This window comes from Oryzias melastigma, linkage group LG5, assembly GCF_002922805.2.
Source record: "Oryzias melastigma strain HK-1 linkage group LG5, ASM292280v2, whole genome shotgun sequence".
Lineage (NCBI taxonomy): Eukaryota > Metazoa > Chordata > Actinopteri > Beloniformes > Adrianichthyidae > Oryzias > Oryzias melastigma.
This window is the reverse complement of record NC_050516.1, coordinates 33,099,860-33,115,006: the sequence shown is the minus strand read 5'-3', so window position 1 is coordinate 33,115,006 and position 15,147 is coordinate 33,099,860. Positions and strand designations below refer to the sequence as shown.

The 15,147-nt window shown below is 38.2% G+C and overlaps 1 protein-coding gene across 1 annotated transcript; it reads right to left on the bottom strand.

Annotated features, from left to right (window-relative positions):
• Positions 1-425: 425 nt before the first annotated feature.
• Positions 426-15,144, bottom strand: stat2 (signal transducer and activator of transcription 2). The gene is made up of 24 exons (XM_024269245.2): positions 14,918-15,144; positions 13,281-13,426; positions 13,064-13,208; positions 12,787-12,882; positions 11,707-11,799; positions 11,555-11,633; positions 11,357-11,436; positions 11,127-11,278; positions 10,880-11,038; positions 9,735-9,824; positions 8,620-8,679; positions 8,499-8,519; positions 8,314-8,407; positions 8,124-8,171; positions 7,932-8,015; positions 7,146-7,244; positions 5,302-5,437; positions 4,870-4,922; positions 4,164-4,249; positions 3,314-3,450; positions 3,039-3,227; positions 2,877-2,931; positions 2,634-2,725; positions 426-1,102 (listed from the first exon to the last, which is right to left on the bottom strand). The coding sequence occupies exons 2-24, from the start codon at positions 13,409-13,411 to the stop codon at positions 882-884; spliced, it is 2,400 nt and encodes a 799-aa protein (XP_024125013.1). The 5' UTR covers positions 13,412-13,426; positions 14,918-15,144; the 3' UTR covers positions 426-881.
• Positions 15,145-15,147: the final 3 nt, after the last annotated feature.

The window sequence follows — 15,147 nt, the reverse complement described above, 5'->3', positions numbered from 1 at the left end:
AATGAAGTCATTTCAAGCCCTAGTTTTACCACACCTGCGCCCTATGGTCAAGAGCGCCTTATGCATTTGTTAAATACAGAAAAAGTACCAGTAAGTGAAACTGCGCCCTATGATAGAATAAAAGCGTCCGAGCAAAACACTCAGTAACCAGTAGTAATCAATTCAATTTAGTTTTATAGCCAAAGAATTTCTTTTGGCATGATTGATGCAAGAGTCTCTAAAATGTTTTTGGCAAACTTGTGCTAAGTGGTGAAAATGATGTCAGGAACTGATGTTCAAACTTCTTTATTAATGGCTTTAAATCAGGAGAAAACATACAAGACGGTCCAATAGAGATGTTATTCTCCTGAAAAAAGTCCCGAGTCAGGCAGGCGCTGAGAACGCCATCGTTGTTCTGTTGAAAAACCCAATCATCACCAGAAAACTGGACTGGAAACATAACTTTTATTGAGATTGCAGCAGGTAGGTTAATGGAAGAGCAAACAGTTGGATCAAAGAATTCTCCACTAATGTTAGCTAGCAACATCTTAACAGTACAATAACTTAAAATCAGTTGTTGGCGTTTTTCAGTGCTTCATACGCCGTTTTCTCACCAGTTATTTTTGTAGAATCAATAATCCGTTAAAAGACACCAAAATGTTGAATTAGAGTGGATGAGTCCGGCTCATTCAATCACCCCACACCCCCCCCACACACACACACCCCCACAAGACCAGGAATCTCTGAACACTGACTTCATAGGATGTTGAGTCCCTACAAGAGGAATACCAACAAATAATAATGCTTATGTTTGATTATCCAGCTATATGACACGTTTTGAGCATGATTAACTGTAGACATATTGGAAAGAAGCAGATTATATGTGAGTTTGTCTAAACATTTCAGTGGTAAATGCTTCCACAGGCTTGGATGGGCATACTGTTAAACGCGGTGAAGTTCAGCAGTCCGGAGTCGGCTTGGAGGAAGTCGTCGTTGAAGTTGCTGGGGTTGTTGAGGTACTGCAGTAACTCGTCGTTCTGGGGTTCAGCAGAGCTGCTCAGCATGGGGTCAGGGGAATACGTCTCCAGCGTGGGCGGAAGGGACTCGGGGAAATTAACTTGATCTGAGAGAAGAGAGAAGTAAAACAGGAAGTTTCGTCAGTGATTAGTTTATTTATGGAGCAGCCTTCAGGAGGGAAGTGAGAATGGCAGAAATGTGATGTGATCCAAAGCAGTAAAAAGAGAAACTACCCAGTGATGGTGTAAGAATGGACAAACCACAAAGACTTCCATTTATCCTTTCTCTGACCACATTTCAGAAATGAGCGTATGTGCACAATTATTTAACACAAGTGATTAAATGAATGAAAGCAAAAGCTTTAACCGTCACATTTGAGATCAAGGATATAACTATTTCATTGAAATGACTACTTACCCACTTTTATTCAAATACAATAGATTTTTTGTTTATGAATTTATTAGGGCTGGGTTGATAGAATGTATTTAAACGTAAAGGGTAACCAAACACTAAATAAACTTTTTTTTGTTTGTTGACCTCTATAAATTGGACTTTAAAAACTGCTGTCTGTTGGTCAAGATTTTCACATTTCGGCTGTGGGTGGAGTCAGCCTCCAACTTCCATCTTTGGCTACCCTTTAATAGATCAATTATTGACTCCTAAAAATATATATCGATTTAGCACATAGAGCTAAAACCCGCTAGCTTGATGCTAACGTTTAATGGAATTTCCAATAAGAAGGCTAATGCTAAGACCCGGTCGACGTAAACACACATTGCTGACTAAACGAACATCTTTATAAACTCATAAGCATGAATTTTCTAAACTCTCAAGGAAGTACTTCTAAAGTAAACATTTGTGGTTAAAACACTTTTTTTGCTCATACTTTCTTTTTCTTCAGGAATAAGGTGTAATGCTATAGCGCGATCGCCACCTAGTGGCCAAACTGAAACACCCTCCAGGAGAGGCAGAACAATAGTTGGAACTTCTCCGTTTGAGAATCCATGTGACACTGGATGATATTAACAATCTCATTATTTCACTGATACATTTTACAATATGTGAACTGGATCAGATTAATATAAACATGTTCAAAAGATATATTAGATTATTAATGTATTTCTAAACAAACTTGTTGAAATGTTTAAACTCAAAATTGAATCGAATCATTGCTGTAAATTATTATCGATACCCAGCCCTAGAAATGATAAACTCATGGAAAAATAAAGATATTAAAGAAGAAAATATTTGTTAGCAACCACAACCAAGAAGCTTCACATCATGGGCAGTCCAATCCTCATCCTGGAGATCCACCACCCTGGCCATATTCCAGTGCTCCCTGATCAGCTGACTCGGGTGTTTTCCAGTTTTGAATGACTGACTCCAGGTAATCAATGACAAGAAGAGCAGGGAGAGCTTGAAAGCAGGCAGAGTGGAAGCTCCTGATGACCAGGATTCAAATGCATGCAATGGCATGCAAGCAGCCAACGTCAGCCTTCAGATGGTAGTACCAAGCAGTTTCATTGACCCATGCAAGTGAATCTACACAGCATTGAGTTTAAACACCCCACAGGATAATAGGACTTTGTTGGACATGGTTTCAGCTGGAGTGGACAGCAAGGAGAGCCATGACTCACCAGCCACCTCTCCATACAGGCCGGTCTGTGGCTCCAGGCCTGCGCCTTGTTCCATGTCAGAGGACATAAGAGACCTAGCCTCCAGAGTGTTCCTACACGACCAATGACAAACAGCCATTACAACCAGTTGCCCTAGCATTAAAAGGGTGTGGCTAAACTACTGTTTATTACGTTCTTTTTGTAGTTTTCTAATTCAGGGATCTTTTTGTTGACAAAGATACACAATGAACAAATAAGACTTACTCTTTTGAAACAAACATCAATTTGGTTTTGATGTACTTTATGTAGGGACTGTCATCTGAAAGAAAAACAAAATATTTATTTGGTGTCTATGCAAGAAGAAGGAAAAAGTTTTATGCTTTTACAAGTACATAAAAAGAGTACAATCATTTTACTTATAGTCACCTCCAGACTTGTCAGTGTAGAACTTCCCAAAAGCCTCGTCTTTTGGAATGTTGGGATACAGGTACAGCAGAGGGTTTTCTGGAACGTTTTCAGCTTCTAAGATCTGGAAGTTCCTTATAATTTCATGAAAGGGGATCTGGGAGAGGTCAACTTTGGTGAAAGGCTGGACTGTCTTTATGTCAGGGTTCCCTGAAATGAATGAGGTTACATGCAATAAATGATTGGTTCCCACAGAAATGCTGCATCAGTCATTTTCACTGTCATCACAACATTACCGGCTGAGTCGATTTCCACCCAGGAGAAGGTGATTCCTCCGATGACACTTTCACTAAAGCGCAGCAGGAACGTGCCCCTCTGCTTCTTCTTCAGAAGAGACTTCTCTTTGCTCTTGTTCACAAAACCCATGATGAGTCTGGTTTAATATAAGAAGGTTATAAGAAGGTTTCCTTTAACTAAAATCTCCAAGCTTACCAATGTTGTAATAGCAATAGAAAAAAGGTGTAATTAGGAATTAGGAATTTTTTAAGAAAGAAAAAAAAACTAAACAAATATATATAGGACATATGTATAACTATATTTCTATATATAGTTTATATATATTAATACTATATCTATTTATAAATATATTAATGTTCTATATATAATTATATACATAGAACATATATATATATGTATATAAAGGTCCAAATGAAAAGCCCTCCGCGCTCCCCCGCCTCTCTCCATGCCTGAAGCGCAGAGGGAGCGCGGAGGGAGCGCGGAGGGAGCGCGGAGCGGGAGTGTGTCACCTCCCCCTCCGCCGCCGCGCTCCACTGTGTGGAGATACATTTCAGCGGTGCAGTGCACCTCTTTCGGAAGAAAAAGTTTCATACAAGCATCTTGTATACAAGAGTGACGTGACTGAAAAAAAATCAGCTAATTCATGAAACTGCAAATATCCAGGGCAACACTGTAATTTCTGTAATTTTATGCATTTAAACCTTAATTAAAAGTCCTATTTTTCAAAGCAACAGGATTGTTTTAACTGCTGAAACATTTAAAAATGTAAATCCCCAATGGTTAGTTGTCTGCCCGAACAACAGAAAAACAGATTCTTGCCTTGTGGGAAGTTTAGCTAAATACACTCACCCTTCACTCCAAAGATCTTCCAGGTACATCTTCACCATCACCAAGATCCCATCAAACCACACCCAGAAGGTTTCAGGTGTGTTCTCCTGTAAAAGAACAACAATAACAAGAAATTAAACACAATTCTTCAAATCACTGTAAATAAATAAAACAATCCACCATAATGACAGTTCAACAAAACTCGCAAAATTAATTACAAAGAAAAGGTCGAAACAGCATGAATTATGCACCCTTAGATCAAACAGTCAATAATATTCAAATAATTACATAATTAGAAGTAATTTTGTTACTTCATAAACTATGTTAGATAAAGGCATTTCTTGAAAATAATTTCCTTTCATTTCAAAACAATAAAACAACAAAAGAAAAGAGGAAAGGAATATGGATTATTAATTATAAAAAAATTACATCAATATATTGTTCGAAGTGGAGTATGAAGAAGTTAAAACTTTTTAATCCTACTCCTGACAATATAGCTTCAGTTTATACAGTATAATCTACGTCAGAACGCCAGCATTAAATACCTTTTGTTGTCATCAAATATCTGTCCACATAATCATACACAAACAAAGATCTACACATAAAACGTACACATATACAGACATAAAAAGTTTTGATGGATATTAAAAAGTGTTTTGGTTTTTTCTACACATGAAAGTTTGCTGCAGCAAATAAGCAAAAATATTATGGAGAATTAGAATCTTACCTTACTAAATTTGGACCAAGTGACACTGCAGGTGTCATAGTTTTCTTGTTTTCCTAAAAAAACAAACAAACAATAGATAAATGCATTAAGAATCAAATGAATAAAAATTGCATATAATAAAATTAGATTATCTGATAATTATTATTGATCAAGCATTGGAAATTATAATAATATACATTCTAATAAATAAAAAGAATGCAAAAGAATATGTCCTGGTTCAGTAGTTATAGACCAGAACTGCAGTTCAATGTAAAGTTCACCTCTGTGTGCCTCCAAAGTGCTAAAAACCAACAAAGTTGTTAAAATAACTTCACTCACTTAAGTATATTATTGTAGCCTTTCGGGAAATGATGTTATTGAAAAATTACCTAAAATATTGATCTCAATCTTAACAGAAAGAAATACTGCATAAAACATGGCTGGACTCTTTACCGAAAAGCCTGTGTCCGATCATCTCCAGCTGAGCACCATCTAGACCGCGCTTGGTGGCCGAAAGAAACTGCCAACTCAACATTTCTGCAAACTGTGGCCATGGGGCGGCAGGAGTGTTTGCAAAGAACATCACATCCTAGAGAAGAAAAAAAAAAGCACAAATGTGAACAAAATCTGCCTCTTATGGCCTGCTGTGGTGTACTGTAATCTACAGCCTTAGTCACATCCACCCGTACGAATGCTGCAGGATTCTGGGTCGGCGGGCCCATAAAGAGTCACAGAGAGGAGGGGCCGCATCTTCAGGGATGTGCAGGTGTGTCTTTCAGTTCCCTTGTGGCTCGTGCGGCCACCTTAAGGGAACGTCATGAAAATGGAACGTACCATTGTCAGGTGTGTGTGGTGAGTGTTTTCTGAAGTACTGAAATGGCCCTTTTAAAGATTTAATTGATCTCTACTGGATCTTAGTGCTGCTTTTGACACAGTAGATCACCAGATTTTATTAGACAAACTTAGTAGTCAGGCAGTCCTCGCAGAAACTAATCTTAACAGATCTATTTCACAGACCAACATTTTTGTGAAGGTATGGATACATACTCTTCAAGAATCCATCAGATAAGTTGTGGGGTTCCCCAAGGATCAACTCTTTTATATGTACATGTTGCCCGTTTGGTATATGTCATCAGGAGACAGCAGTGACATTCACAGCTATGCTGATGATCCTCAGCTTTACATCACCGTGTCTCCCATTGACCTTGAACCAATAAACACTCTTAAATTACAAGTTAACCAATCAGATGACCCAGTAGAAGCATGTGATGCCTTCTGGCCCCCAACTTGAACACTTGATTTCTCCGAAACCTGCCTTCAGTGGAAGAGGTTTTGACTTCAGTTATGGTTATGGCTGCATTCGTTTTTTTTTTTAAATAACAAAACCTAACATCAAAGCAATAAAACAATTAATTATAACATCTAAAAAGTGAAAAGGAGTAGAAAGAAGAAAACTTATATCATCATCCCCTATTGCTTAATTCAAAGTATGTAAAAAAAAAGCTTTTCTTTTTGTTGCATTTATATTTTGTGTACTTTATTTCTGTATCACAGTGGGACCTCTGTTTTTTGTGGATCTTGGTGTGTCTGTCTCTGACCACCTTCAGGTGAGGTGCAGCCAGGTACGACGTTTTCTGGGATTAGCTGGGTGGATTTTTATTTGTCGTTTTGGCCTTGCTTCACCCTGAAGCTGTTCTGCTCTTTAAGTTATTTGTTATTATTCAGGATTTCCTTCTAAATAAATAAGTTATTTTTTTATAGAGACAATCTTTTGGTGTTGTTGTCTTTTATGCTCTCTTTCTCTACATTCCTAGACATAAAAATGTCATGACAACTTCCAACAAGCTCACTCCTGACTGACGATAGTAGTTGCCAAAGAAATGTTGATTCAGACGAACTTGGACCAATCACTGTTACTGGTCTCCTCTGGCTCCAAATGCCAACATCTGTATAAAGGAAAAATGGCGACTGAGTTGACTTCATTTCACTAGAGGCAGTAAGGCATTTCTATGGGTGACGTCCAGTCGCTCAGTCCAGTTTTCTTGTACAGTTAATGGTACGTAGCTTAAGTGTTCATTAGCCCGTGGTAAAAAAATGTTCATGAATGTCTTCTCTCTACAGCAATCGCAGACCCTGATCTCCTGCTAGATCTCCTGTTTAGACCTCCTGTGAGCTACCAGCATGCTCCATAAAGGGTTGCCCATTTTTCCTCCTCAGACAGTTCGTTTTCACCGGTAAGGGCAGCTGTGACTGAGGCTTGAGTGTCTCTGCAGTGCCATTGTGAGACTACCATGTACCTTGTGGTCCTGGCTAAGCATATTGCACCAGAGGATGGATGCCCAGGCGCTCTGTTGCTGGCTGGAGTTGGAGATTATCACCACAGGCAAGGAGCAGGTCTGCAGGAGGAAAGTTAGTCAGCAAAAGAAACAAAAGTCACAGGCAGATTCCAAATAGCTTCCCTACCTCTACAACTTCACCTTATCCCTACATTTAACCCTTTCAAGAAGAAAGAAATGAAAAAACTGTGTCTTCAAATTCATGTCACTACTGCTTGATGAATTGTTGCCAATCTATGTCAGCGCCCAGATAATACATAACAAACATGACAAGTCCCACTATGACAATTTTTTTTATTTAAAAAAATGTTCCTAGTAGTGTTTTAATTGTGATTATGATGTTTTTAAACAAAATCCTACAACCTAAATGTCTTAAAAAGCCATTTTTCATGTTGATCTGAAGCTTTAGAATCTCCTCTGAGGAGGCGTGGCTTTTGGTGATCCGTCCCCGATCCCCCCCTTTAAGAAATGTGTTTCTTCTCCGTGCTACAAGAGCAACGTGAATTACCCTGCCGGTGGATGGATAGTCAGTGTTAAGCAGTGACAGATCTCTCCTAAGAAACACTTTTAGACGCCACGACAGCTTCAGACACCCCTACAGTTTGAGCAATAAGGTGTAGCTAGAGTGGTAGGGAAGCAATTTGGATTTGGCCAGTCTCATCATTTAAATCATAAACATTATGATATATATGATTTCTTTTTTCACACCAAACATAAATTAATTCAAAATTAAGAAGTTAATGTCACCTGTAACTTGACTGAAAAGCCTTTCAGTTCAAAGTCTGTGTCGAAGTAAATCAGGTGCAGCTCCTCCGTCACACTCAGAGAAATCTACATGAAGTGAACATTCAGCAGAACAAACGTGACCAACAGTCAGTTTCTTCTTCTGCAGATGAGGATCTAAAACATAAACAAAACTTCGTCTCATCTGGAACTCACATCACTCACTCCTTTGCCTCCATTTCCACATTTCTGCTCCCTCAAGGTCTACAAGCAACAACAGGCAGATAAACAAACATTGACACATGTGAGCAGTTAAATGAGTGGAGCATTAGCTTTATAACTGTATTTATCATTTCACAACATTCAATTAGTTAGTTTTTATTTTAATCATTTCACGATTGCTGACCAGATGTCTGAAGTCTGCCACCATTCCTCCACTGTGGCTCTCAGCCATGTTCAGTGCCTTCGTTTTGGTTCCCAGGACGTTAAAACGACGATAACTACAAGGAGGAAGGTCAACGACTGACTCATTAAATCTGAAAGCGGTTCCCATAGAAACACTGATAATATTTAGAGACAGAGGAAACTCACCCTTTAATCTGAGGAACCTCCCTAAAGTCCAAGAGGAGCACAAAGAGTATAAAAAAAAGAATAAAAAATAAGGAACAAACTGATCCAAAGGAAAAGAAAATAGATGAAGACCAAATCTCACCTGTCCATGGATACAACCACTTTCATGGAGTGGTTCAGCTCAGGAAACTTTACCAGAATTCTGACCGAGAAAAGAAAAAAAGTGAATATTGACAATATCAAACCTTAAAGAACAATTTAAAAAAACTGGAACCAAAATCAGGAAATACAACCTAAACAAACACAAAATGAACCAGTTTTTCTATATTACTATAACATTATTTCAGAGTTTCCCTTTTGCCATTTTAGTAAAGCATAGTTACATTGAATCAAGCAACTAGACAGTTCTCCTACAGCACGTGTCAAAGTCAAGGCCCGGGGGCCGGATCCGGCCCTCCAGATCATTTTATCTTATTGCTATTAATGGTCTGATGTTATCTTGTCCTCATTTCTAACTTGGATAATTTTGACAAAATATATTTTTATGGAGAGTAAAATATTAAAAGTTATTTAAGGTTTAAGTTGATTTATTCTGGAATAATATTCCTGCCTTTTTATTATTCATAATTACGTTAAAAAATATGGTTTTAAAGTTTTAAAAATTAGCATTCTGCTAGCTTTTGGACTATTTTAGCCATTTACTAAGATTTTTTTAGGCTCTTTTGGAGTTCAGCTAATATTCCAGCTACATGTTAGCCGTTTTGACTAACATACTTTTTCTACTGATCTGAACCATGACTTTTGTGATCTGTTACAGCCCTTTATAAAATGCATGGAAACAGTATTTCTCCCTTTCTATAAAGTAACAGGTGCGTGACCCTGACATGCAAACTCAGCTATATTTACATATTGACCAATGTATCATTCCACAATAAAGGCTTATGTCATAACTGTTATCCATTAACAAGACCGGCTCTGATGACTCTGTCACTGTAACAACTGTTTTGTAACAAATATGAACACAAACTTTAAGCCAGGTGTTCAATTGAATTAGTGAAGTGAAAGAAAAGCAGAAGAAGGCTGAACTGTTCCTCTTCATTCAGACACATTTTCACTTTTTGTCCACCTTATGGACCACAGATATGAAGAAGACTGTTTCTGCTGACTCCTATAAACCTAAACGAATGTGCCATAAAAAGAAGTATATGGCTGTAATTAAAGTTAAATAAAGCTGATTGTAAACAGAACAAGTCTGACCTGGTCTTGGCAGAGAACTGGACATTTGTGCGCAGAACCAGGGGGCCTTTTCCTTGAGGCATGGAAGGCTGAGTCTCAACCACAAATGAACTTTAGATTACAAAACAGAAAAAAGGTCAGTACATCTCAAAAAGAACGTTCGTAAAACCAAAGCTGTGTCCGAGTTCCCCCTAACCACCATTCAGAGCGTTCGCCATTTTCTAGAGCTGTCTGGATCTAATTCCAAAAACCAGTGCACTAGAAATTTCCCAGAAGTCTTTGCAAAAAACTAGTGTGCATTAATGCTCACTATATTAGCTAATATGGACCACAATGCATTGCAGTCAAACAATTTCGGCCAAAAAAAACATGTTTAAATTAGGGCCAGGAATTGATTAAAAAGATAAACTAAGTAATTGTAAACCTGGAAAAAATTAATCGCTATATTTTTTTTTTTTTAGTCTCAGTATTTGCCGACCAATTATCTGTGAGTATTCACAGTATGAAATCACACACAAAACATTTGTTTTTAATTACTGCTGTCAATCAATGACAAAAAAAAAAAAAAAAAATCGGATTAATCGCCTTTTTGTGTTGCGATTAATCACGATTAATCGCAAATTTTTACCAGGTAAAATTTATTTGTATAACATGGCACCGGACCATGGATCAAATAGTCCACTTTGAGTTAAAAGGGGATCTAAACCACAAAAATAGCAAGAATAAAGTTCTAAAAACCGACGGAATATTTATTACTTTTGAAAGTAACCATGGTATAATACCCGCTGAAATGTTTTAAGGCACGCCGTGGAAGCCTGAACCGCCGAGTTAAAGTGAAGGACTGTTTCTTTAATTCTTTTTATTAATCAAGTCCGTTTATGTTGACAGCTCTAGATTAAATAGAATTTTTGAAGAAACATCCACATTTTCACCATCAGAACACAATGGAGTCATAAATAAACGTGAAATGTTCATATTGGTTTGATTTTGTGAAATCTGTGACGTCATATCCAGTGTTTAGAAAAATGAAAGAAAAGTAGTGAACATGTTGTCTGAATTGTTTTTAAAATCCAGGACACTATATCATTTTTAAATAGTTGGGGTTGAGGGAGGGAATTCGGACTCAATCCAAGAGAATTTATCTAACTTTTATGAAAAGCTAAGACCTTTTGAGTAACTTTTGAAGGAGCAAGTCGGTTCTCTTCTGCAGTGCAGGTTTCTGAGCTTTCACCGGGTCGTTTTCATACGTCATTTTCGCTACGAGCTCATCCAGCTTTTTCAAGAACTCCAGCATCTGGAAAAGACACACGGCCACACCGGTGAACCTAAACAGAAAACAACAAGACATATTAGAAATAACTCAGAGGATTTCATTCAGGGGCAAACGGATGAACGTGGAGCTGCTGAACGTACCATTTCTCCATCTGATCCAGGCTAACATTGTCCGGAGCACCAATGCAGGATTTCTGCTGCCTCCTCTTCCAGTCAATGAGCTCCTTATCCACTAAACGGTGGATCAGATCCTCAACTCGATCCAGAAGCTTGTTCATATCCAGCAGTATGCTCTAGGAAATAGCATTGGAATAAGGAGAAATGACTGAAAAGCATTAAATTCAGTGACTAAATGACGAGAAGCTGAATACCTTTCTACACTCGTTGAGTTTGTTGACAAGAATCTGGAGAGTTCTCATCTGCTCCTGTTTCAGAGCCTCGTCTGCTGTGGCTGCTCAACAGAGTTTCCATGGAAAACAGGTCAAAACACAAAGACAACATGCAGATGTAACTCAGAGCATTCTGTTCCTCCCTGTCAGCAGACATGAGAACATCTTCAGTGTGCTCACCTTCCAACCTGTGGGTTTGACATTTAAAATCAAACTCATCTTGCTGCTCCTCCAGACATATGACTGCGTGTTCCATGCACTACAGCCCAACAGATTCAGAGTAAAACAGACAGTTGGGACATTTAGAACTAAAAGAATAGCTAAATGTGCACCTGCACGTCATTCTTCAGGGTTGCTATTTTACACTCAAGGTCTTGCTGGCAGCTTATCTCCATGGGTTCCTGTGTGACCGTCAAACGCTGGACCTGGAACAAAGACACACTTGTAATATGCACAGGTCGAATTCTTCTCCCAGATGGTTCATCTGGGGGTTGTTGGAAAGAGCGGAGGAGTGTGAAAAAATGAAAACATGCAGCAAATTCATGAAGATAGACCTTAAATGTTTACATCAGAGGTGTCAAACATATGACCCAGATGGTTTAATTTGGCCCAGTCATGAAAAGAAAGAAATATAAGTATTTAGAAAAAGAAAAAAAAAGAAAAAGATTGTAGTCCTCGTGTCAAAGTCAGGACCCGGGGGCCAGATCCGGCCCTCCAGATCCTTTTATTTTATTGTTATTTCTGTGTGACGAATACAAAACGAGAATATGTTAAGATTTTTAAACCAGAGGAATCCTGTGAGATGGATAACATTATAAAGTATTTTAAATTAGGCTTCATTTTGGGTTACATCTACTATTGGAAAGCAACCTTTGACTTTATGAGAATTTGAGAAATAAACAGCCATCACTCAGTCATTCCATTTGTTAGAATAACCATTCTTGCTCCAATACCTTTTTTTTTTACTTCATAGTATTTCTTTACCGCAAGTTATTCAAGTTATAAACTGGCCAATCAGAAGCCTCAAAAATCCTCTTAAACATTTGATTGACAGATTCTGCCGAGCCTGATTTTAGTGGCAGGGGTGTGGACTTCCAAAACTCTCTCCTGATTGGTGAGAGTGGTTACCATAGAAACTATGACAAAGACTGATTCAGACCAATCTCCCTCCTGACTATTGTTGATTCCAACATGACAATGTTGTGGAAAAAAAGGCAACTGAATGGACTTATGTTAGAACCAGACATCACATTCACTCACGGCCGCTCTCTTATACAGTCAATGGCAGCGACAGCCAAAACCTGAACATTAAATATGCTCTTTGTGGAACACGTTTGGCTTTGCATACATATTTAAATGCTACACCTTAAAGTTGTGCAAGACACAGCAGGTAAGTAGGAAGTTGCCCAAACCTGTTCATCCAAAGTGGCATCTTTAAGAATTTCCTTTTCCTTTACCAGATACCAGTGGATCGTGCTCGCCAATTTACAGGGATCGTCCTGGTGCATCTGTTAGACACAAGATGCAAAGGAACTTCACACTTGAATCAGAACAGTAAGGGTTGGATTACCAGTATTAATCTAATCTAACACTTTGTTTTTGCTATGTAGATAGGGAGAAGATAAACGAGACTTTAAATAAATGCAAACCACTATTCAAAAAGTAGATCATTCAGTCTGCTTTGCAAACCTGAAACCTGTGTTTGTAACGCCTGATGTTGTGTTGCTCAAGGAAGGACTCCTCCTGAACAAAGCGGCTGTGTTGGATATCCAGATTCTCCAGGAGCACCTGTAGCAGCACAATGGCCAAGGCATGGTCCTGGGCCGCTCGTAGCCTGGGAAACAGCAAACATTCACAAAGTTTTTCTTTGATCCCAACATGGAGTGGCGTGACTGACGGGACTCACCAGTCCTGCTTCTCTATCCAAGCTGACAGATGGTGCCTGACATCCATAGGAAGGAAGTCCCTGTCGTAGAGATCATCCAGCTGCTGCCTGTAGCTCGCTGGAAGCTTCAACAGAGTCTCCCACTGCGACATCCTGCAACAAACAAACTGGGAAGTGGAGAAACGTGTCACACAGCTTTAATAACAACTAGTGCTGGGTAGATCGATCCAAAACATTGATAGTATCGAACTCAAGTTGGTATCGGATCGATACTAGCCCACAGATATGAATATTTCTACTCTTGTTTGAGACCTTTCTGTATCACCAAGAAGTAGTATTGATAAGAATTTCCAGAAACGATTTGATTCAATTCACAAGAGCCTGGATCGATTCGATTCAGATTTTTTTTTAGATTCTTTTGATCCTCTCAATTCAATTAAATCTTAAGTTTACTCATTTAAACACATTTGCTTAGAAATATATTAATAATAGAATACATTTATATTGATCTGATAGTTCAAATACTGTAAAATGTATCATTGAAATAATGAGTTAGTGTTAATAGCATACAATGTTACATGGATTCTCTAAAGGACAAACATGTTCAGATTATTAATATTGTAAACATTGTTCTGCCCCTCCTGGAGGGCGTTTCAGTTTGACCACTAGCTGCCAATCACGCTATAGCTGAACACTTTATTACAGAAGAAGAAGAAAGTATGAGCAAAAAACTTTTAGACCACAAATGGTTACTTTAAAAACTATTTAAAAGAGTTTGTAAAATTCATACCTGTGAGTTTGTAAAGATGTTCATTTAGTTAGTACTGTATGTTTAGATCGCCCGAGTGTTAGCATTATGCTAGCATTATCCGCCCAATGGGAAATTCCATTTAACATTAGCATCAAGCTAGCGAACTGTGCTGAAATGATTTAATTTTTTATGACTCGATTATTGATCTGTTAAGCCTTAATCAATTCTAATCGATTTCAACAACCCAGCCCTACCAAAAGGGGCGCAGCTGAGTCACTGTCTCACCATTCTCACAGTACACGCGCATGCACATGGCACGCTTTGTTCCACTCTATTTAAATGCCAAGTTGTTTTTGACAAGTTACCTTTCACCTGTTTTCATTGATCTATTTAAAGGTTACAAATTAAGAAATTATTTATATTTCCACCAGTTTATTTTTAAAATTGATAAACATTTTTGATGGTTTTTGTTATCATAGTTATTGGTTTATTTTGGTTTGCAGAATGTTTAGCATTCACTTTCTTCATTTCAATAAGTTTTTGTTTTTAATAAACTATTTCCCATTTAATTAAACATATTGTCCTAATTCTGTTTTCACGTTTATCAAGTAAATAAAAAAGGGAAACTTACCAAAAAAAAACCTATTCAATGCAATTAAAACAATTGAGATTTGGAGGTTCATGTCATATCCACCGCATTTACAAAAAATATCGACATCGAAATTTACATTTACATACAATATTGACCATTATTGATTAGCAAATGCTCAGTATTTTCCAGCCTTAATAACAACTAACAAGCTGTTTCAGAACTATCACTCCCAAATGTTTGCATGCGTATTCGTATCAAGACGTTCAGTTTCCTTATCAGTCGCCTTAATCCAGCGGTCGGAGCTGATTGACTCACCTTGCTGTCCCTTCACGTAGAGGTCACTGAGCTGGTCGTCGAGTTAGGACAAATGCATAGTTTGCTCCCCAAAAACGTTCGAGAAACAAAACACTGAACCACAGCAGCCGAGCGTGTCTCTGTGTTTTCCCTTCACCGTTTCACGCTGCTCTCTTTGCTATTGGACGGTCACGGTCCCGCCTTTTTCGGTTCTCGACACAGATCGAGGACGCCATTGTGTGTCTGACATA

Bases quoted from the DNA above. Each gene is read 5' to 3' on its own strand.
- stat2 (XM_024269245.2), bottom strand. From the start codon at position 13,411: ATGTCGCAGTGGGAGACTCTGTTGAAGCTTCCAGCGAGCTACAGGCAG. The intron at 8,172-8,313 runs GTCAGCAATCGT...TGTTGCTTGTAG, and splicing joins TGGCAGACTTCAGACATCTG to ACCTTGAGGGAGCAGAAATG. The intron at 1,103-2,633 runs GTGAGTCATGGC...CTCTTCTCTCAG, and splicing joins CCTGTATGGAGAGGTGGCTG to ATCAAGTTAATTTCCCCGAG.